Below are 22,087 nucleotides of genomic sequence, written 5' to 3'. Positions count from 1 at the left end.
TAGTAGAAGAGTGCTTCTTGAAGGAGATGCACTCCAAGGTCTTTGATCACAAACACTCTCTCTACATGTGAAAACGTCATAAATTATAAAATAAATAAATTTTTGAACTATCTGCATCAATGAAATCTTTAGACACTCTCGCGGAAGTACTGAGCACGTATCGTTGAAAAATAAGGAGAAAGTAGTGGGCCAAGGTTGCTACCCTGGGGAACACCAGAAAGATTTGCAAAAAAGCCGGACTGAGTGGCTCTAATCTTCACGGCCAATCGACGATAAACCAAGTATGATTTAAACCAGTTTCATCTGCTCAATGTTTGCAAGAAGCAAATTTTTTTTTCATATTTTTAACGTGATGAATATTCCATGAGATTAGTAATCGTTGATCTTTCAGCAAGGTATCTATGTTGGTCGCATGAGATGTGATTTTTTGCTTCATAAGGCCATTCTATTTTAGAAAAGGACTTAAGCGTGGGCTTATTCTTACCTCTCCTTAATGCTGAATTTTAAAATACCTTGGTGTGACTTCTTCGCAACAAAAAATATGTCCCTCTTATTATTAACGACTAAACTTCTCCAGGAAATGTTAATTGGCGATATTTGTCGGGAGGAACGAGACTCGGTATAGTAGAGCAGATAGCGTATGAGAAGAAGGTTAAAATCACATTAAGTAATAATAAGCACGCCACTACTCAATAGAGGTACCGCTAATAATAGAAGTGCGGAATACAGCAGACACCCGGGTATATCTCACAATAGATCAACGATTCTGGCAGTGGGGATGTCCATCCAGGAGAAAAAACTTAAATCTTAAGTATAATAGGTGGAACATCATCTGGTCCGGGCTGATAAGAAAGTTTCAGTCTGTTAATGGCATCATTAATGTCCACTTCTGAGAATACTATACTTCGCATTTCTAGTATTCCCTCAGGTACATTGCGAATGACGGTGGCTGGCCTAGAGTGCTGTGTCCTATAAGACAAAACAGAAAGGAGACCACTTCTTACGTTTTTTGTTTATAAATCACCAGAATCTTTATGAATTCCACTTTAAATAATCTTGCTTTCGCTCCACAAACAGTGAATATATAACAGGCGATTGTAGAGTCTATCTTGAAATTCCCGTTTGGTTATCAAGTTACGATTCTCAAAGTAATATCGAGGAGTTTTGGTTTGATCTCGCGTCAAAATCCTGAGTCGAAGGTTTGAAGACGGAACAGATCTAAAAGAGAGCTGGAATGATTCTGACAGCCTTATTTAGAGCATTCCAACCGCAATGAGGTTAATTCAAATTTTTACATAAAGTATGAGCGTGTAAAATGGGAGCGTTATACGAATTTTGGCACAGATAAAAAGTAGGTTATTGGGATTTAAGGATTGAAGAATCCAAAAAAGTTGAGATATTGTGAATTCTCGGTTTGAGAATATTTGGATTTATTTATTGAGAGTAAAGGTTTAATAATACTGAGATTGTATAATAATTTTATCATAATTCTTAATTTTTGTGTTCCTGTTTCTAAGAAGCGAAATATTTTACCACTCTGTAGTTCAAGGATTTCATGATTCTGAGATTCACGTTTTATTTCAGGATTTTAATGCTTTGGGATTCATGGAGAGGGTTTTACAATTTGACCAGAGAGGACTTTGATTAGGATGGTTTTACGGTTTGGAGGTGATACAAATTTAAGAACTTTCATTTATTCATGTATTCTATTGAATTTGTACAATCAAAGGAATTTGCGCAACATAAAGAATTTATAACTGCATAAAATTTTTCTATTCTCTATAATATGGGGATCTAAAACATGCGATTATTCTATAATTACACTGTGCTACAAATGAAAACAAAAATGCAAGAACTCCAGAAGTGACCCAGTGTAGATTGTAGATCTTGTTGAGTATAACATTCGCTCATACTAGAAGTTTTCCAAACACCCCCAAAATCTGAAGTTATGGTCAAAATAGGGTTTTTTAGACCTCAGCGCATATAATATTTTTTAACTCAGTCATTTATTAATCGATTTTCAATATTTAAGCAGTTTTAGAAAGAGAACAAATGAAGCTTTCAAAATATATACAGGTTTGTTCTAATATCAATAAAACATGTTAAGTTATTTAAGTTTATATCTAAATTTTTAGACTTTTTCGTGCAAATTTTCAGTTTATTTTAAATTTGCCGTCTATTTTTGTAAGAAACATACTACAAATACACTATAATTTTGAAAGTATAGACAATTCAGAATCAAACGAAAGTAGTTTTGTGAAAATCGGTTGATATTTGGCTAAGTTATATATTTTTTAAGAAAACCAGAATTTTTGGCTTCTATCGCACAATTATTTCACGGGGCTACAAATGATGAAAAAATGCAAGAACTTTTGATGTGACTTTTTGTGGGTTGTAGATTTAGTCAAATGTTACTTGCGCGTTTACTTGACGTTTTTCAAATACCTCGAAAATTATTAGTTATGTTAAAAACCCTGTTTTTTGCCTTAGCTCACATTTTTATGTTCAATGCGGTTATTTTTCAACCGATTTTATGTGATTATATGTGATGAAAAGTTTTTTAATAAATAAGATGGTTTATGTTATTTTCAAATTTTTCCAAATTTATTCGCAATTTTCCACACATTTTTTTTATTGATGCAGCTTAAATTGCTGTGAAATTTGGACAGTTCTTTTTAGTACCAAATGAAAACATTAAGTGTTGTTAATAAAATCTGTTAAAATTTGGCTGCGAAATGATTTGATGAAACCTAAGTATATGGTGGAAACATCAAGTCATATCTTAGCCAAATTATAACAGATTTTCATAAACAACACTTATTGTTTTCGTTGGGCACTAAATGTACTTTTCAAATTCTACAGTAATTAAAGCTAGTTCATTACAAAAATGTGTGAAAAATTGAGAATAAATTTGGAAAAATTTTAAAATAACATAAACTATCTTATTTATTTTCAAACTATTCATCACATATAGGTAAAATTTGAAAAAAATAAATATCTTATTTTATTTAAAACTTTCCATCACATATAGGCTAACTCTTTAGACATATTTATATGTTTCAAGAGTTCTATTTTTCGCCTTTCCAAAATATCCAAAATATAAAAAATCGGTTGAAAAATAACCGAATTAAAAACAAAAAATATGAGCTAAGGTAAAAAACAGGGTTTTGAACATAGCTAATAATTTTTGGGGTATTTGAAAAACTTCAAGTAAACGCGCAAGTAACATTTGACTAAATCTACAACCCACACTAAGTCACATCAGAAGTTCTTGCATTTTTTCATCATTTGTAGCTCCGTGAAATAATTGTGCGATAGAAGCCAAAAATTCTGGTTTTCTTAAAAAATATATAACTTAGCCAAATATCAACCGATTTTCACAAAACTACTTTCAATTGATTTGAAATAGAATATACTTTCCAAATTATGCTATATTTGTGGTATGTTTCTTACAAAAATAGACGGCTAATTTAAAATTAAATTGAAAAATTGCGTGAAAAAGTCTAAAAAATTAGATTTAAACTCGAATAACTTAACATGTTTTATTGATATTAGTAAAAACCTGTATATATTTTGAAAACTCTATTTGCCTTCTTTCTAAAACTGCTTAAATATTGAAAATCGGTTAATAAATGACTGAGTTAAAAAATAATATATGCGCTGAGGTCCAAAAAACCGTATTTTGACCATAACTTCAGATTTTGGGGGTGTTTGGAAAACTTCTAGTATACACTAGGTCACTTCAGAAGTTCTAAATCGCTGTAGCACAGTGTTATTGCTATCATGAATTTTATGGATTTCTGGAATTTAAACAATTCGATGGAATTTTGGAATTTATGACACTTCTGGCTTTATAAAAGTTATGGAAGTCACAGAATTTATGTAATCAAGAAAATTTGTGAAATTTTTGGGTATTAAAAATTTTATAAAATTTTGGAATTTATTGAATTCACAATATTTTATTAAATAAAAGGAATTCCTTACTTTCTCATCCAACATAGGATTGGAAGGTTTTACGAATAAGAAGTTCAGCATTTAGATTAGAAGGAATGAATGGTTATGGATGTAAAAGATTAGAAGAGTTCGGAATTGTGTGATTTAGGAGTTTTGGCTTCAAATGTCTTTAGAACTAAGGGATTTTAAAATTCTGCACATTAAATGAGATTCTGATTTACAGTTATTGGAACAGTGGGACTTCAAAATCTTACAATTTGAAAGTTACACAATTTCAGACGTAAAAGATTTCAGTTTTTTGAGGTTGAAAAGTTCATTCTGATTTCAGAAGCTTAGGATTTTGGAATTAAGGTATTTGAGGATTTGAAAGTCTTACAATTAGGATTTAGGAATTTGGGATCCAACGGAAGAATTTCATAATTACAGGATAATAAAGGCTTTGTATTCTATAATTTTGGATTTTATTTTTGAATTTTGGATATTCGAAATTTTTTGATTCAGGGGCTTTAGGTAAATCTAAGATTTTGAATTCGCAAAATCAAAACTTCCAAAATGCTAAAATTTTCCTAAAATTGTTATAGCATTATTTCATGAGATTCCAGTTTTTTTTGCAATTTTGGGATTTCAAGTTTTTTTCGATAAATTTAAAACTTGGGGATTTAAGAATTTGATTGTTTGAAGTTAAGGAAATTTTAGAAGTTAGGAATTTTAATATTTGAAATTGTTAAGAAACTTAGGATTAGGGAAACGTATTTTGTGATTTCATTTTTAAAATTTCTAAGGCAATTAGATTTGGACATTTAGATTTTATGATTTTAGCATTAGATTTGAGTGCTTTTATTTAGTGTATAGAGTTTGAGTGTTTTAGGATTTGAGATGATTTGGAAATTTGAGAATTTTTCAACTATAGACTCTTAGGAATTTCGGGTTTTGGGCTTTCAAGATTCAAGTTTTTCAGTATTTTGGAAATTAAGTGTATAGAGGTTTTTAGTAGTTTGAATGATTTTTAGGATGGGGCAAAGTTCCCAAAAGAAGATAATTGTAATTTTATTATTCACACTATTGTACTATTGAAAATAGTCAAGCCTTGTCAAAACAAAAAATTTGACCTCTTATTGGTCGTTATATGATTGCTTCCCAAGCACGGTCGACAGAATCATATACCTTGCAATTTAAAACATGCAATTTGGCCTATATAAGAGCCTGTTTCAGCCTAAGCCGCTCATAATAGTCCTCCCTTAGCAGCAGTACTAGCAGTGCAGTGGATACCAGCGATGGCGGAAAGCGGCCACAGCTGTGGCATAGCAATGGATAGCGCACTAGTTGCAGCAGATTTCAGCAACGATAGCAGCTGGGCCAGCTGATGCAGGGACAGTGGATACCAGCGATGGCGGAAAGCGGCCACAACTGTGGCATGGCAATGGATAGCGAACTAGTTGCACCGGATCTCAGCATTGATAGCGACTGATGCAGTCTCTGTGCGATAGTGGGCACTAGTAAATGCATTAAATGAAAAGTTAACCTTTTTTGACAACACGTGAGCCGTCTAGTTTTGAGTGTTATATCAGCATTCCACTGTTTACTTTATCACAACGAATACTTTGTTCGCACTGTCAGTGATAACGCGAAGATGTAATCGGCATCTTATCCGATATTAAAATGAACAACAAATTGTCCTCTTCAGGATGAAATAAAAACTTGATTGAAAAGTTAATATTTTCTAATGAGCTAATTCACACATTCACTGAATTATCTTTTCCTTCAGTCATGAGCACGACATCCGAAAAAAAATTATCTCAAAATTTAAAAACTTTCAAGCCTCAACCATGACAAGTAACTTACTATATTATTGAAAATGGTTAATCCTTGTTGAAGCGCATAATTCGATTGATCTGATTGGTGAACGTTTATTTACTAGAAAGAATGACTGATACGCAAGCAGCCGGGTTATCTTTCTTGTAAAAGTATTCTACATCAATCTTGCGGTCGTGGCTTTGCACACAACCCTCCTGTTATTTTTTCCATATAACGACGCCCCACGTTCATGATCATAGAGAATTTTGAAGTAAATGCTCATAGAAATATTAAGAGGATTTCAGGTTCATGATATCAGGATTTATGATTATTTGGGATTTCTGGATTTAGGAAATCGAGGATTTAATGATTTTTGTAATTTGAAATTTCATTATTTGAGGACCTGAGTTCTTAGTCTTTAAAAATGTAAAGATTTCGGAATTAAAGTATTTTAGTAAATTTTGAATTTAGTATTCTATCTTAGCATTTAAATGTTTCCGGTTTTCGGAATCTGAAATTTTTGATGTGTGGTTAGTAATTTATTTGAAAAAAAATTTAATTGGAGGTTATAAAAGTTTCAGGAATTTGAGATTTAGGAGTAGGATTTAAGAATTTTAGAAAGTAATTTTTTCGATTCCATGACATCAAACAATTCAATATTCTGCAGTTTTATGATTTGGTGCCAGGATTTCATCAATGATTCGAGGAAATTTACAATATGGGTCATTTCATCTCAAGTGTGCACACCACATGTTCGCGACCTTCTTAGATTTGGCTCAAATTTTGTGGAATTCTTGATTTATGGTCATTATGCAAAAATTTCCAGTTTTAGTACCGATCGGTCCACCCCCCGCCCCGGAGTTTCTGGCAGCACGGCCATTGGTAGGCGCGTTAAAAATACCCCGTAATATTTTCGCGTAATTCGAGTGTATTCTGCTGGATTTATGGAAGAAGAGTCTGAAGTTTGTATTGATACAATAGTTCAAGTTTGTATTGTGTGAAGTTGGCATGAAAAACCGATATCATGTGAAAATCGTCCGGCAAAATGTGTTTTAATTTTCTGTTTTTTTTTTTGTAAGCCACATCCAACGAAGAAAAAAATGTCAAAGTGTTACGTCATACAGTGGCAAGTGCTATAGTAAATGTTGAACGAAGGCGGAAGGAAAAGGATCGAAGAACCTATCCACCTAAATCTAAGTATTCTGCTTTTATTCGTTCAATTATTGCTTCATATAACTAGCGTCAGTTAGCAAAAAATGTTTCAATAAGAAAGCGCTAGAAAGATAATTCTAATTGGAAAATTTTGCTGTAACACCTGCATTGTCTGTCTGTAGGGATGTGCAAGTTGTTACGTGTTAATCGATATTTTTTCGATATATACACAGAAAAAAAAATATTTTAGTTTTAAAAGTGAAATAAATCTACAAGCAGTAAGTGTTATGTTTAGTTTTTGCGTTTCATGCGTCTCGTGTGAGCAGTGCACTGACGTCGGCAGGGATACTTTAAATACCCTGCCTGCATTCAATTAACCGTTTTGAAAATAATTGGTCTTTTATTTGTTTATTTTTTTGGTAGATGCCAATCTGGGTGCATTGCTTACAATATGTCGAGATTTATTTTAGCGTGGTTTTGTGGAGTCGTTTCATTTGCTAGAGCTCTGCTTGAACAATCAGAATTGCCCCAATAGGTGAGAGCTTTAAACCTTTGTACACGCTGGCTCTAACAACACGGCACTAGTAGCATTAGAATATAATTCAGAAACTTATCGCGGCCTGACTGAACGGTTATGGACGTTTGGGTATAAAACTGACCCTTGTTTTATGATTTTTCTAGCTTTTGAACAAATATTGAAACACATAGACAATTTTTATTAATTATGTGAAAATCTTGTTGGTCGGAATAGCAACTAAATTTTGATTGCGATTGCTTTGGCATTTTATCAATCAACTTAGAATTCTGTCTTGTTCGATATGCATATTGAATTTTTTAAATTTTTGAGCTATGAGTGCATGAAACTTTGCCAGTTTTTATACTCAGTAGGTATCTTATAAATACAAAACAAAAGATTATCGGGGCGAAGCACCGTGTCCTCTCGCGTATGTGTCGGTGAGAGGGAATACAGCGGTCGTACATAATGCTCCGGTGTAAACGTGTTCCCGGCCTTGGTGAGCTTTGCTCATCTAAGGATTATCGGTGTGTTGTGATTTCCGAGATGTACCAAATCATTATTTCGGAGACTGTACGCCCGTTAGTTCTTTTTCAGCACGTTACGATTCAGAGTAGGTTTCGTTCGTTCGATAAATATTGTAATTATTCAATCGCGACAAAGACAAACCCTGCATGGATGCCAAATCTATTTCTGTTTCGCCGGGTCCCTTGTTTTCTTTTTTTTTTCTTTTTAATAAAGCAGGTGTTTTGGCTTTTCCGTCATACCAGTGGTCGGCACGCTCTTGTTTGCTTTCGGAGAAGGTAGTTCAGTTTCGCGCACGGTATTTTGACTGCGAATTTGAATTAAGTTCACGGTATTAAACGCGAATTTGAAAGGTGAATTTGAATTAAGTTCACGGTATTAAACGCGAAGTTTGGTGTGATACAGACTGTTAACGATTGCGCAGTTCTATTTATATCGTCTCCTGGTGGCCGGTTGCCCAGAGACCCAGAAGTAACCATATCGTGCGCGAATTTGTGCAGAAAAGATTGCACCATCAACCTCGATGGATCCAGATCAATTCCTTTCCACTAACACTAATTCCTTCCTTTGATACTTGTGGATGATGCAGAGGATTCCTCGGTCTCTAGTAGCAACAAGTATTGAACTAACACTCCCGATATCCCTTCCTCTATTGATCTGCATTGGGCGTGGCCAGCTTCGTTATTGACCGGTGAAAAGAAAGATCATCAGGAAAAAAAGTTATAGAAAGGATCAATGTACTGCTGTAGTTCCTTACAGTCAGTTGTAGTTCTTCCGACGAGGAAAATCTTCAAATCATCGGCGTAGAATAATTTACATCCTGGCGGAATAACAAAACAAACATCGTTGAATAATAAGGAGAATAGCAGCGGTCCAAGGTTGCTTCCTTGAGGCACACCCGAAAAATGTACAAAACTGTGAGACTCGCAGTTTCCTAGTTTCTCAGACAGAGTATGACCAACTAAGCAAGACTGAAGCCAGCCGACCAGATTCGATGTTGCACCCAGCCGCTCAACTTTCGCCAACAAGATTGATTGGAAGTCGTCATTGTTTAGTGGTCAAACAATCACCAGAAAATTGGTTAAAAGTCGTAAGTTTTTTTTCTTTTAAAAATCATGAAAATGATATTTTAAATCCTGCAAGAAAATTGCACGAAATGTCGTCAAAATTGTCAGAAAATGGTTGAAGGCTAGTTGGCTAATTTTTTTGGAAAGTACTAAATGTAGACCGCCAAACTGAAGAATCGAGTCAAAGTGGGTTTGGCCCCAATTTTCTACGAAATCTTCCATCAAACGATTCCCAAAATCTCACGATGATCTGCAACCGATGAATGGCGAAGATGAAAATTGGGTTTGATACCAATGAAAAACTACTACTTAACAGCCAAAATTGAAAGCAATGCGCAATGATGGAAATATCGTTATTCCTTATGCTCTGTACTCTTCATTCTATACCCGCTCTAGCTGTGAATTGAAATATTCGGCTAAGAGCTTAAAACTGTTGGAAATGATAGAAAAGAAAATAAATGAATGAATCGAAAAACCTTTAAAACTTAACTTTCAAGTAAAAATTCGTCTTACATTCTCCATTCAGAACTGTTTATCAAAAGCTTAGGAATAATGCCAAATTTAATTGAAAAAATAATTTGAGGAAAAAATTTTATCTGTTTTCGATTTCATGAATAATTTAGTATTCAATTTCTGATTTTCTTGAATTAAATTCAAAACAAACTTAATAAGCTTCTCAATTGGAAATGACTATTTCAATTTTTTTAAATTATTGGAATATAAATAAATTAAGAAATGTCGAAATTCATTTTTTTTAAATACTTAACCTTCACTAAAACAAAATATTGTTTATTCCTTCATCCTGGACTTTTTATCAAAAATTGCCTTATAACTTCAAGTTTAAAAAAAAAAAACAAACATCAACACTTTTTTTGGAAATTTCAGCTTAGTGATTATAAAGAAGATTTTTGGTAAAAAATTTTTTTTTTAATAGTGTATATTTTTTGTGTAACGCACTTTTAGTTCCTTATAATTTTCAGACATTCTTTTTTTGGTTTCTGAGCAAAAATGCTATGAACAAACCCTATGCCAGAATGCATACGCCATTTAACGAAATTAGTGTGTAATTTGAAAAATAATCTTTTATCTGTCAAAAACACTTGCTTAGCCAGTGTCTTTCAATTAAAAATGGTTGAGTAAATTTTTGCGAATTTCCAGTCCATTTGGCATGAAAACGCTCAAGAACCGAAATAAGTTCCCAGCAAACAATTGGTTTACATCTCAATAAGCTATTATTCAAAGTATTTCGGCTGAACTATAGTTCAACAAGCAGTCAAACAACCCAACAAAATTGTTTGTTGAGTTGTTGAAAAAAAGTCACAAAAAATTGTTCAAAAACTGTCAAAAAATTTGTCATAAAGTTATCAAAATATCAACAAGAGAATAGAATCGTTTCTAATTTGCTATGTTATGTTTTTGGCAGCTCTAATTCTACGAAACGGAAAACACTGTCAGTACACATACACATTCTTCGAGTGGTGCCCAGACGCGCGGAATCCTGCTGTCCTATGGTAGAGTTCCACTTTCCCATCAGAGAAAACCACAACTTGGCACACTTCAAGGTCACATATTACGACACCGACTGCAAGAGATAACACGTAAGTGTCAAACTTTCCCTTTCGCCGAGAATCTCTTTTACCGGTTTATTTCTTCAACCCATCGCCATCAAGCTTTATGTGACAGTGACGAACGGAAAACGGCGGTAATGATGATGCTGACGACGCGACGCCACCGTCGCCGTCGCCGTCGTTGGGTGGGTGACAATCATGGTGCGAAGCAGTGAACACAACAAAAAAGGCAAAAGTAGAGAAAGGTCGCGTGTAAAAGTGGCGCATTGGTGACCAGACCATCCATCGTCACACAACCCCTTCCCCCTAGTCTACTCTCTCACTGACGGACTGAGGGGTGAGGACTACTGATTTGTAGGTCTTGTCCTACAATTGCATACATGATGCGACACACGAATCCCCCGACGATGTGGCCGGCGGGCCAACCTCCGAACGCATGACGGCATGAATGGATGTGGATTGTGTTAAAGCGGTTTGCTCACAATATGCAGATGCGTTGAGCGAGCGGCGCAAAGGAATTTGAACCGTGCACTCCTCGTTCGCTGCTGCTATCTGCTGCTGTTATTGTTGTTACTGCTGCCGTTGCTGTTTTGGTTTGCTGTTATGATGTAAACAAACCGGTTGTGTCAGAAGTGGCGAAAATAAAGGTGAAAATAAAACATCGCCACTATCCAGTAGCCAAGCCAAAGTTGGCTGGTATTTCCTAGGCACACATGACAAATATGTCAAATACTTACTCATGTACAGAATAAGAAAAGTTTCCAAATCAGAATTAATATAATCCAGTAGGTACGACAACTAGTCGAAGGGTGCCAAATATAATTATCACCGATAATAATCGTGTGCTAGCGCAAGTGAAAGGCGCCTGACCGTGTGATAAATCCTTGCGAGCTTCAGTGCACTTCGGCGGGTTTTAAGCCAGTAGTTATAGTGACCGACATATCGGCCAAAGCGCGCCTAGCTGGGTTATCAACACTATCCTTCACAGTCCGCAGTCTCCGTGGAGACCATTTCGGAAGCAACAGGGGAAATGGACACACTCCACCGAGTAGCTGAACTTGACCCGGTTAGAGCTGACTATGACTTACAACACGACTGGACAGCAGTAAATTAGACAAATAAATGCGGACGGTTTTTTTGCGCATCTAGTCGAAATGCGGAAAATAGAAACGAGATGAGTGGTAGGCAGCGAATCTCTCGGCCGTCGTTCGATCCTTCATGGATATTGATATATGGTAATAAATGCAAACATCATCGGCTGATGTTGGTATTTATTTACATCGACAAACACGACCCGATCAATGTATGTCGGGCTGCGTTGCAGCTGCGGAAACTAGGTGAGGACACGGGGCGGTACGTTTAGCCACTGGAACTGGTTAGGGAACGGGCCGGACGGCACCCCCAGAGAGTACCACCAGAGAAGCGAAAGAGTACGGAGCGAAAAATTGCACCAGCCAGTGAGATTATATTTGCAAGGGGGATTATGCAATGTTGCGCGGGCTGATTGGTATCCTGCACTTTTCTACCTCAGACTTGCAAAAGCTAAGCTTTGTTATGTGAACCGAGAAGCAGTTAGCGGGTGCGAGTAAACGAGCATTTCACCAGTGCGATTCTACCGATTAGCCAACGGAGCAATTTACTTACTCGGCGCATACATAGCTTGGAGTTAGTGTAATCGATTTGAACTTACCCGGAGCGAACTTCATGCCCATCCACACCGAAAATGGCATACAGCCGTGGTGGATTACGTGCAGTGTCGACACGTGCTGGTCCTTTTTCCGCAGGATGAAGAACAGCGTGTCGAAGAATTCGGTGAACTTGGAGATGTAGTACCACCAGCAGGTTCGAGCCATCTGTTAGGAGAGAGGGGGAAAATGTTGTATTTATGTTGACTTAAAACTCATAAGAACTTACCCGCAAGGCAAGGGGATTATTAGAGTAGTCTACCGGTTGACACCTAAAGCTATAGTGGCCCCACCATCCACTTTGTAAATACTGAAAAGAAACGAGACAAAATTAATAAGCGTATTAATCGTGGGATTCACTAAAAAAATGTTTTTTTCGAGGAGTAACAAAAATAGAACTAAATTTGTCAATTGAAATCAAATCTAATCTTTGCCTTTGACTAATCTTTGAAATCAATGAAACGAAAAGATGTGATCTTCCGGGACACCTTCTACTATTCGTAGCTTCGTACTACCGTGTCATACTCTGATACCGTGAACCACACTTTTGCTAATTTAAAAAGTATAGATTAGAAAAAAAACCTAAATTAATCCACCTAGCGGTCAGACTCAGCCTTTCTCATTCAAACTTATTATGTGTAAAAATAGATTTACATGAATGCATAAATCCAATAAAGGTATATTCACTCTTTGAGTTCTAAAATATTGATGTTGTAATTAAAGTATCAAATAAGAAATTTGACGTAATGTTAGTGCTTAAGAAATAGCGAAATAAAAGAAATGACTCTCAATTTCGAACAATTTAATCACGAGCGATACCGGGAACGTTCAAATAGTACGATGCCACATTTAAATCATATTGAGGCCATATATATTGATCAAAGCAGGTATAGTATCGAATAGTCTTTGAATTTCTTTTCTTTCCAAAACTTTTGAACAGCATTTCAAATTGTTATGAAGTTTGTTATTTGTAAGTTTGAGAGATGACTCGTTTGTATGACACTAGTTATGTTCAAATAAGTCGTGTAATACTTGAGATAATAGACTTTCGTTGTTTTACAAATTAAAACATAACGGTAGCTTAAGTTTGATTACAATCAAATGAAAAGGTAACGTATAGGACAGCCTAACTTTGAAACCACGTGTTCAATCATAATTCATCAGTTAACCCTTAACAAGCCCCTTCATCTGATATCAATATTGTTCAAATCGGTTGTGTAGTTTCTAAGATAATGAAGTTTCGTAATTTTCACATTTCGATACATTACAGACGAAGTTACAGTCCGATTACAGCAAAATTCAATAGGGTGTTATGAGGCAGCTAGACATTTGATACTAATTCTGTGGAAATCGGGTCAACCATCTCTGAGAAATGTGAGTGAGTCCAAGTAGTCTTCGGAATATATTTCTTTTCATAGCTGGATTTCACATTTTTAAACATAACAAAGATCCCTTTGCAGAAAAAAATCATAAGGGTCTTATGGGGCAACAAGACCTTCCATTTAACCATTGATTTTATGAAAATCGGTCCAGCCATCTCTGAGAAACATGAGTGAGATTAAATAGTATCCCGAATTCGTTTCTTTCCATAACTTCTGAACCAATGTTCAATCTTCATAAAATTCAAAAGTTAAGAATTTTTTAGAGAGCCCGTTCATTTGAAACCAATTTTGTTCAAATAGGTTGTGTAGTTTCTGAGATATTGATGTTTCGTGATTTTTACATTTTGATACATAACCTCTCAACTAGAATAAATTAGAATAAAATTCTAATGATAAAAGAAATCGGTTCAGCCATCTCTGAGAAAATTGAGTGAGATTGGGAGAGCGTTACACACACACACCCACACATACACATGCAGAAAATGATCAGCTCGTCGAACTAAGTCGAGTGGTATAAGACATTCGGCCCTTTTGAGCACTTCTATACCTTTAGTTTTTGCAGTGATTGCTATACCTTTCTAGGAAAAAGGCAAAAAGTGAAATGATAGAAATGACTTTTAATTTCAACTTCAATTCCGAGCAAGGCCGCAAACATCGAAATAGTACAATATCAAATTAAAATGATGTTGAGGCCACATATTTTGATCGTAGCTATAGTTTTAAACAGTCTCCGGGTTACGTTTCTCTCTATAACTTTCAAACCACATGTTTAAACATTATAAAATTCATTGTTTAAGGGTTGAAAAGCCCATTAATTTAAATTCAACGATGTTCATAGCTTTTGAGATATAAGAGTGTTTTTCACATTCTGACGCAGCGCCAAAACTAAAAGTTTGATCACAATGAAATTCAATAGCAACCTAAGTGGCGAATAGACTCTTCATTTGACACCATGATAGAAAGAATCGGTCAGACCATCTCTGAGAGAAGTGAGTGCGAAAAAAGGAGCACATACACACGTACACACCCACACTCACACACACATATACACCTATACATGCATTAATGCAGAAAATGCTCGATTCGTCGAACTGAGTCGAGTAGCATATGACATTCGGCCATTTGGATCACTTTTCTACCTTTCAATTAGCCAGTGATCGTTAGGAGAAAGTCAATATGTTTACTTTCGTAATGTGATTTCACATTTTTATAAACAACGGACAAAGTTACAATTCGATTACAATGAAATTCAATAGCAACCTATGGGGCAACTAGACCTTTCATTTGACACTAATTTTGTGAAAATCGGCTCAGCCATCTCTGAGAAAAATGAGTGAGTTTAAACAATCTCAGGATAACTTTTCTTTACATAACTTTTGAACCATATGTTTAATCATAACGAAATTTAAAAGATAAGGGTTCTGGAGACAGCCCGATCATTTGAAACCAGTTTTATTGAAATCGGTTGTGTGGTTTCTGAGATATTGTTGCTTCGTGATTTTTACATTTTGATACATAAACTCTAAACTAAAAATTCGATTACGAAGAAATTCAATAGCAACCTATGGCGCAACTAGACCTTTCATTTGCAATTAATTTTATGAAAATCGGTCCAGCCATCTCTGAGAAAAGTGAGTGAGAAAAAAAAGTTGCACATACACACACACATACACACATACATACAGAAAATGCTCAGTTCGTCGAAAGGGGTCGAGTGGTATATGACATTCGGCCATTGGGACTACTTTTATACCTTTGGTTTTTCCAGTGATTGGTATACCTTTCTAGGAGAAAGGCAAAACCAGTTGGGAAAGGAGATAAAAAATATAAAAGTTCGAAAAAACGTACCAACATCATACGTGTCAGTTTTTGATGCGCAATGAAGCAATTTCGGAAAGTCGCAGTAAAGCGGTTTTTGGTCGGTGACCAGCCTTGCACAATATTTAAACGTTTAAAATTGTTTATGGTTAAGCGAGATTTCGTTTAAGAAACTATCAGAAGGTACAGGGAGACATCCTCATTGGAGGACCGTAGAAGATGTGGTCAATCGGGATTTGCCAGGACGCCGCAAGTCGTTCAAATTGTGAGGGAGCGTTTCCTGCGAAAAGGTAACGTTCAGCTCGAAAATTCTTTACCGATCTGAATATATTAAAGTGAAAAGAAAAAAATGATGGATTTTGGAACAGGCATGTAAATTTCAGAATAGGAAAGGGTTGTTTCAAAAAAAGGCAGTAAATGTATAATTTTTGAAAAGTGATTACTACTATATTCCCAGATTGTTAAATGTATAATTTATCAGAATTGTGTCATAAATTTCAAATAATAATTCAAACGAGAAATGGTAAGAGACTTTAGAGACCTTTCATCAAAAAAATGAGACTTTATGGAGACTAGCAAATGTATAATTTATCAGAATTGTATCATAAATTTCAAATGATATTTCAAACGAGAAATGGTAAGAGACTTCAGAGACCTTTCGTTAAAAAAGAGACTTTTTGGAGGCTAGCTTTAAAATAGAGACCAAGCCTCTAAAACGGGACCTACTACCAGCCCTGCACAAAGCACAAAATGGTCGATTGTGGGCAGAAGGCGAAAACAATTATTCAGAGTCCCAAAGGAGTGCTTCACGAATCCAGAGTGCAGTTAGGGGGGCAGTCTGCAAGCGAGGTAACCTTCCACTGGTTCTGGACAGAAATGTGCGAACCTCCATAACTTGGCAATTGATTTTCCGATTTGTATGCAATTTGCTTTGTTTTGTTCGTCTTTATACAAGGAATTTTTGTACGGAGAAGAAAACTTGAAAATATTAAAGAAAAAACTTTGAGGAGAAAAATAGTGTTTCTACATAGAGCATCCGTAAGAAAAGCTAGACATACATAGCCAATGCCTTCTTAGAAGGCATTGACAAATTTTCAGTTGTTTGTTTGTCAGTTGACAACTACTGGTAATAATTCAATAGAACGTGAATCATAGTGTATTGTACGGTGAAAAATTAAAACGGGTTTTGTTTACCAATTACAAGTTCATTTTTAAATAAATTGTGAATATTTCGTTGAGAGAGGCGAAGGGAGAACAAGACTGGTTGTGGAGCAGCTCAAAAATAATTCAATATAACAAACAAATTGGTTGGCGAATGGTTGGACACGTGTCACTTGATATCCTAAAGTGGTCATTCATCTCTGAACAGCAACTCCTATCCCAAATTCCACGTGGTGCCGACCGGGATACAAGTAACCTTAGCGAAGATCGGGTAACCAATCCCGGTGGAAACTTTGGTCGTATGCTGACTGGGAAGGGGGAACGTACGCGGCTGTTTCCCCATGTTAGGGGCGGCGTACAACAGCGTCTGATCGGGAGTGGGCGGCTGAATCATGAAACGCGGTGCCTCGCCAGCTATATCAAAGACGGCAGCCCCGTCGCGAGACTAGGTGTCGCAGCCCTAGTAAGGCAGCATACCGAATAATAAATACTACGAACAATCCAGATATAAATACGGAACGGAATATTCGGCATGGACCTAGGCGAACGAAAAAAAAAAACAACGATTATTGGAAACTCGGTACTTGGAATGTAAGGACTCTACTCGAACCGGCACGCGCAAGTATCCTGGCTAGAGAGCTGCGGAAGGTTGCAGCTATCCAAGAGGTGCGGTGACCGAAATCGGAAGAACGCGAATTCCGGGCAGTAAATCCTATTGCGGACACTTCATTTAAGTACTACATCTACTATAGCGGCGGCGTGAAAGCAGAAAGAGGAGTCGGATTCGTTCTAATTGGAAAACAGATGAAGCGTGTCATTAGATGGAGGCCGATCAGTGACCGTATATGCGTGTTGAGAATTAAGGGCAAATTCTTCAACTACAGCCTAAAAAATATGTACGCACCGACCAACGAGAAACCCGATGACGAAAAGGAGGATTCCTATGAGCTCCTGGAAAAGACATACAATGAGTGCCCAGGACACGATATATAGAGTTTCATCGGAGATGCAAATGCACAGGACGGGCAGAAAGACTTTTTCCGCCCCGTAACTGGTAGGGAAAGCTTCCACTCTACTACGAACGACAATGGCCTGAGGCTTGTCAATTTCGCTGCAGCTAGAGGGATGGCTATCTGTAGCACTTACTTTGCACGCCGGAACATACGTAAGCACACCTGGATGCACCCGAATGGAGAGCTTTGCTCTCAAATTGGCCACGTTCTGATTGATGGACGGCACTTTCCAGACGTTACAGACGTGAGGTCGTTCAGAGGACCGAACGTTGACTCGGATCACTATCTCGTAGTAGCCAAAATCCGCGCCCGGCTGTCCAACGTGTTGAAATCCAAGGCAACGAGGAGGATGCAGTTGAACATCCAACGGCAATCAACTGAAGGAGTGGCTGCAGAGTACTCGCAGCAGGTTGATGAACGGACTGAGGAAATAGTTGAAGGGAACCTGAATGAACAGTGGAGACACATCCGCAGTTCGATCAGTACTACAGCGCGAGAAGTGTTGGGTACAACTGCGGCAGCTGCGTCCAATGAGTGGTTTGACGCTGAGTGCCAGCGAGTGACGGAGAAGAAGAACCGCGCCAGGGGTCACATCTTGGCCACGGCTGTGACTCGTCAGATCGTGGGTAGATATCGAGATGCTAGAACAGCTGCAAAGAGACTCCATCGCCGGAAGAAACGACAGCATTGGGAGTGTATTCTTGCGGAGGCGGAAGGTTGCTTCTCCAGGCACGATGCGAGGAACTTCTACAAGAAGGTCAACGGAATCAGGAATCGAAACGTATCAGCCCCTGTCATGTGCAACGATAGAGAGGGGAACCTGATAACCGATAAAACAGAGGTGGCCAGGCGTTGGAAGGAACACTTCAGTGTGCTGTTTAACGGTGAGGGAAACAGTGGAGTCGAAAGGAGCAGGATGACTATTGAGAATGATGGTCAAGCTGTGGATCCACCATCCATGGACGAGGTGAAGAAAGCAGTGAAAGAGCTCAGAAACTGCAAGGCAGGCAGCCGGGAAGGACGGCATTCCCGCCGAACTCTTCAAAGTAGGGAGCGAACAGCTGTATCGTGCCATCCATTGGATCATGCTGGGAGTGTGGTCTGATGAAGAATTGCCCTCGGACTGGTTGGAGGGTCTCATATGCCCGATCTACAAAAAAGGTCATCGCCTGGACCGTAGCAGTTATTGGGGCATAACTCTTCTCAATACCGTGTACAAAATTCTTTCCCGCATCCTATTCCACAGACTGAGGCCGCTGCAGGAGACTTTTGTTGGCGAGTACCAATGCGGTTTTCGAGGGGGACGCTCCACGACGGACCAAATGTTTACCTTGCGACAAATCCTCGATAAATTTCGAGAATCCAACTTGCAGACGCACCATCTGTTCATAGACTTCAGGGCAGCGTACGATTCAGTTAAGAGAAATGAGTTATGGCAGATTATGCTCGAACATGGCTTCCCAACAAAGCTGATTAGGCTGATACATGCCACCCTTGAAGGTTCTACATCAAGCGTCAGGATAGCCGGTGAGATATCGGACTCTTTCGTGACGTTAGATGGTTTGAAGCAGGGTGACGGGCAGTCGAACTTATTGTTCAACATCACATTGGAAGGTGCTATGAGGAGGGCTGCTGGGCAGAGAAGCGGCACCATCATTACGAAGTCGCACATGCTTCTAGGTTTTGCTGATGATATCGATATTATTGGTATTAATCGTAGAGCAGTGGAAGAGGCTTTCGGACCTCTCAGGAGGGAAGCTGCGAGATTAGGGCTTGTCATAAACTCTGCCAAAACGAAATACAAGGTGGCTGGCAGAGTGCGTGGTAGTCCGTCGGAGGTTGGTGCTGCGGTGGTGCTAGACGGGGAAACATTTGAAGTAGTCGACGAATTTATTTACCTGGGAACATTAGTGACATGTGACAACGAGGTTAGCCGTGAGATAAAGAGGCGAATAGCAGCCGCAAACAGGGCCTTTTACGGATTACGTAACCAGCTAAGGTCCCGCAGTCTGCAAACTCGTACTAAACTTGCACTCTACAAAACACTAATTCTTCCCGTGGCCCTCTACGGCCATGAATCATGGACGCTGAAAGAGGCTGATCGACGAGCTCTTGGTGTTTTTGAGCGTAGGATTTTGCGTTCAATCCTTTGCGGCAAACTAGAAAATGGTGTTTGGCGCAGACGCATGAACCATGAAGTGTACCAGGCATACAAATCGGCGGATATAGTCAAGCGGATGAAACACGGCAGGCTTCAGTGGGCTGGGCATGTAGCGAGAATGCCGGATGAGCGTCAAGCGAAGGCTATATTCAGCAGGAATCCCGATAGAGGTCGCCGACTTCGGGGTAGACCCCGCACTCGTTGGATGTGTGCTGTCGACGAGGATGCACGCGAAATAGGTTTTAGGGGCGATTGAAGGATAGCAGCCCAAGACCGAGGAAAATGGCGACGTATTCTGGATTCGGCACTGGATCGATAATCGGTCTGTCGCCTTAAAAGTAAGTAAGTATTCTACAAGTTTCCGGCAGAATTTCCAAGAGCTTTTACTTTTTGTCAAAAAAATCTGTTTAAAGTGTATATTTTTCTTTTGAAGCTTCGAAGCCAGTAATTTGAAATCAATTTCTGCTTTGCCCTTTTTTGATCTTTTGGTGCAATTCTCAGCCTTTCTAGGCGGAGGATTGTTTACATTTGTGGCATTGTTTAGAAGTTACTTTGCTTCAGTGTCCTACAGTGAAATTTCACCAAACAACTGAATAGAAGTTGTATGTACGACTTCAACAAATAATTTTAAGCCTCCCAGAAACAGTTAGCTTGACAGAACAATGCAATTTATTTGGACTTTGAAGCACCCATTAAAAAGCTCACTAAATTTCGATTCAAACAAAGACTTTCGGTTTATCGGTTTCACACAACATTACACCGAGCAGAATCGCGTGAAATCGAGCGGCACGCGGACGGAGCCTCAGCCAGCCAGCGGCAGGCAAACTGGCGCGCGGGTGCATCACGTGACAAGAATCGGTAAGCATTATACATACATGAGGCATGTAATTCGATTACCTCACCAGCTGGTTGAGTTTGGCTCTAATTTTCGAACGTACCAACCCAGCTCGTTCGGTAGAAAATTATAGCCTGTAAACCCCTTTTTCCGCGCTAACCAGGCGAAGGCTCTCCGCAACATGCAATCTGCGCCACACTAAACGGTGAGAGTACTGAGAACAAAGACTGCCTGAAAGTTGACTCACCTCGTAAAATATCCACGTGCTGAAGACAGTCTGGAATAGGTTATAGAGGACTAGGAAATTTCGAAGATCCAACGGTTTTCGATTCTCCATCAGTTTGGGTGCTAGTGATTTGCTAAAATATGCGTAGAATATGCACAGTCCGAGTGTGGGTAAGGGCGAGGACATCATGGGCCAGTCTGCAACTCGGGGATCTGTTGGTAGGAAAAGAGAAAAAAAAAAACAAAAGATTAACCGATTTGACACAATTCCGGGGGCCGGAAAACCCTCAATGATTGTTCGTTCAAGTTCACGATCAACACGGGAAATACAATTTTCTTTCTACCCGCCTGCGTCAGTCGAGGACAAAATGCTTTCGTGAGCTTAGATTGGATGACCGTGAGAAAAAAATCGAGTTTTCGAATTTAGTTTTGCGAGGAATTTATCTGGGGTATGTTTTTACCACTATTGAATCACTGTGCCTCCCTCAGGGCGCGCAGGAATGGGAGTTTATTGGTGGTTTTATTTTACTCAACGCAGCTATGCAATGCATCGCTGTACACTTTGTATGCTAATATGTAGCAGAGACTGCTATAAATTTGTATGCAATTTTAACGTTGATGTTTTTGCTACTGTTTTCCCCCCTCTTTATTATGCCACCAAGTTGTCTGTGCGTGGCTGTGTTTGTTCTCTGTCGTGTTTTGCTTCAATTCTCTAATTAATAATTCAAAGTGGCGATGATTGCGCGCGGTAACTGCCGTTCGAAATCGGTCAGGTGATGGAAAACTTTTTTTCCCGCTGCGCTGTCGCGGTTGCTTCTGCTAACTAATCCGTTTGGGGCGTAATGTTTTCGAAAGGAAATCACACAATTGTCGTTCGTAAAAGGTCCGTCCGTTATCCGTTCGTTGTGGACGCGTGGTGGGCGTCGGTCGTGTCGTGTGTAATGAAAGTTTGCTGCCCCCTGAGCTAGCTTTCGGAGTACATTCTTGGAATGCGGAAATATGAAAGTGGTACTTCACTGGTTTTTGCAATTTGGTGCTATTTTGCATTGGTAAATTTTTCAATTCAATTCGTGACTTCATATATCAGAACAAATGTTCGGTTGAATGCTATTTATTTCACTAAGTTCGGAGCATTCCATCATTGTGTAAGCTGAAACGGTTGAGCGATTGCATTTCAAAACTAAAGCCAAACAACACTGTAAAACCTATATGGTAATAGTATATAACCAACAT

General features: G+C 38.3%; 1 protein-coding gene across 1 annotated transcript in view; it reads right to left on the bottom strand.

The window, feature by feature from the left end:
- Nucleotides 1-22,087, bottom strand: part of LOC129719068 (elongation of very long chain fatty acids protein AAEL008004) — a 98,124-nt gene that overhangs the window by 3,962 nt on the left and 72,075 nt on the right. Inside the window, exons 4-6 of the mRNA XM_055670433.1 lie at nucleotides 20,877-21,067; nucleotides 12,489-12,569; nucleotides 12,265-12,427 (exon numbers count right to left, since the gene is read on the bottom strand). Coding sequence (XP_055526408.1) covers nucleotides 12,265-12,427; nucleotides 12,489-12,569; nucleotides 20,877-21,067 — 435 coding nt within the window. The remainder of the gene's footprint in view (nucleotides 1-12,264; nucleotides 12,428-12,488; nucleotides 12,570-20,876; nucleotides 21,068-22,087) is intronic.

This window comes from Wyeomyia smithii, chromosome 1 (assembly GCF_029784165.1).
Source record: "Wyeomyia smithii strain HCP4-BCI-WySm-NY-G18 chromosome 1, ASM2978416v1, whole genome shotgun sequence".
NCBI lineage: Eukaryota > Metazoa > Arthropoda > Insecta > Diptera > Culicidae > Wyeomyia > Wyeomyia smithii.
The sequence above is the reverse complement of the archived record's forward strand: the minus strand, read 5'-3'. Positions and strand labels throughout refer to the sequence as shown.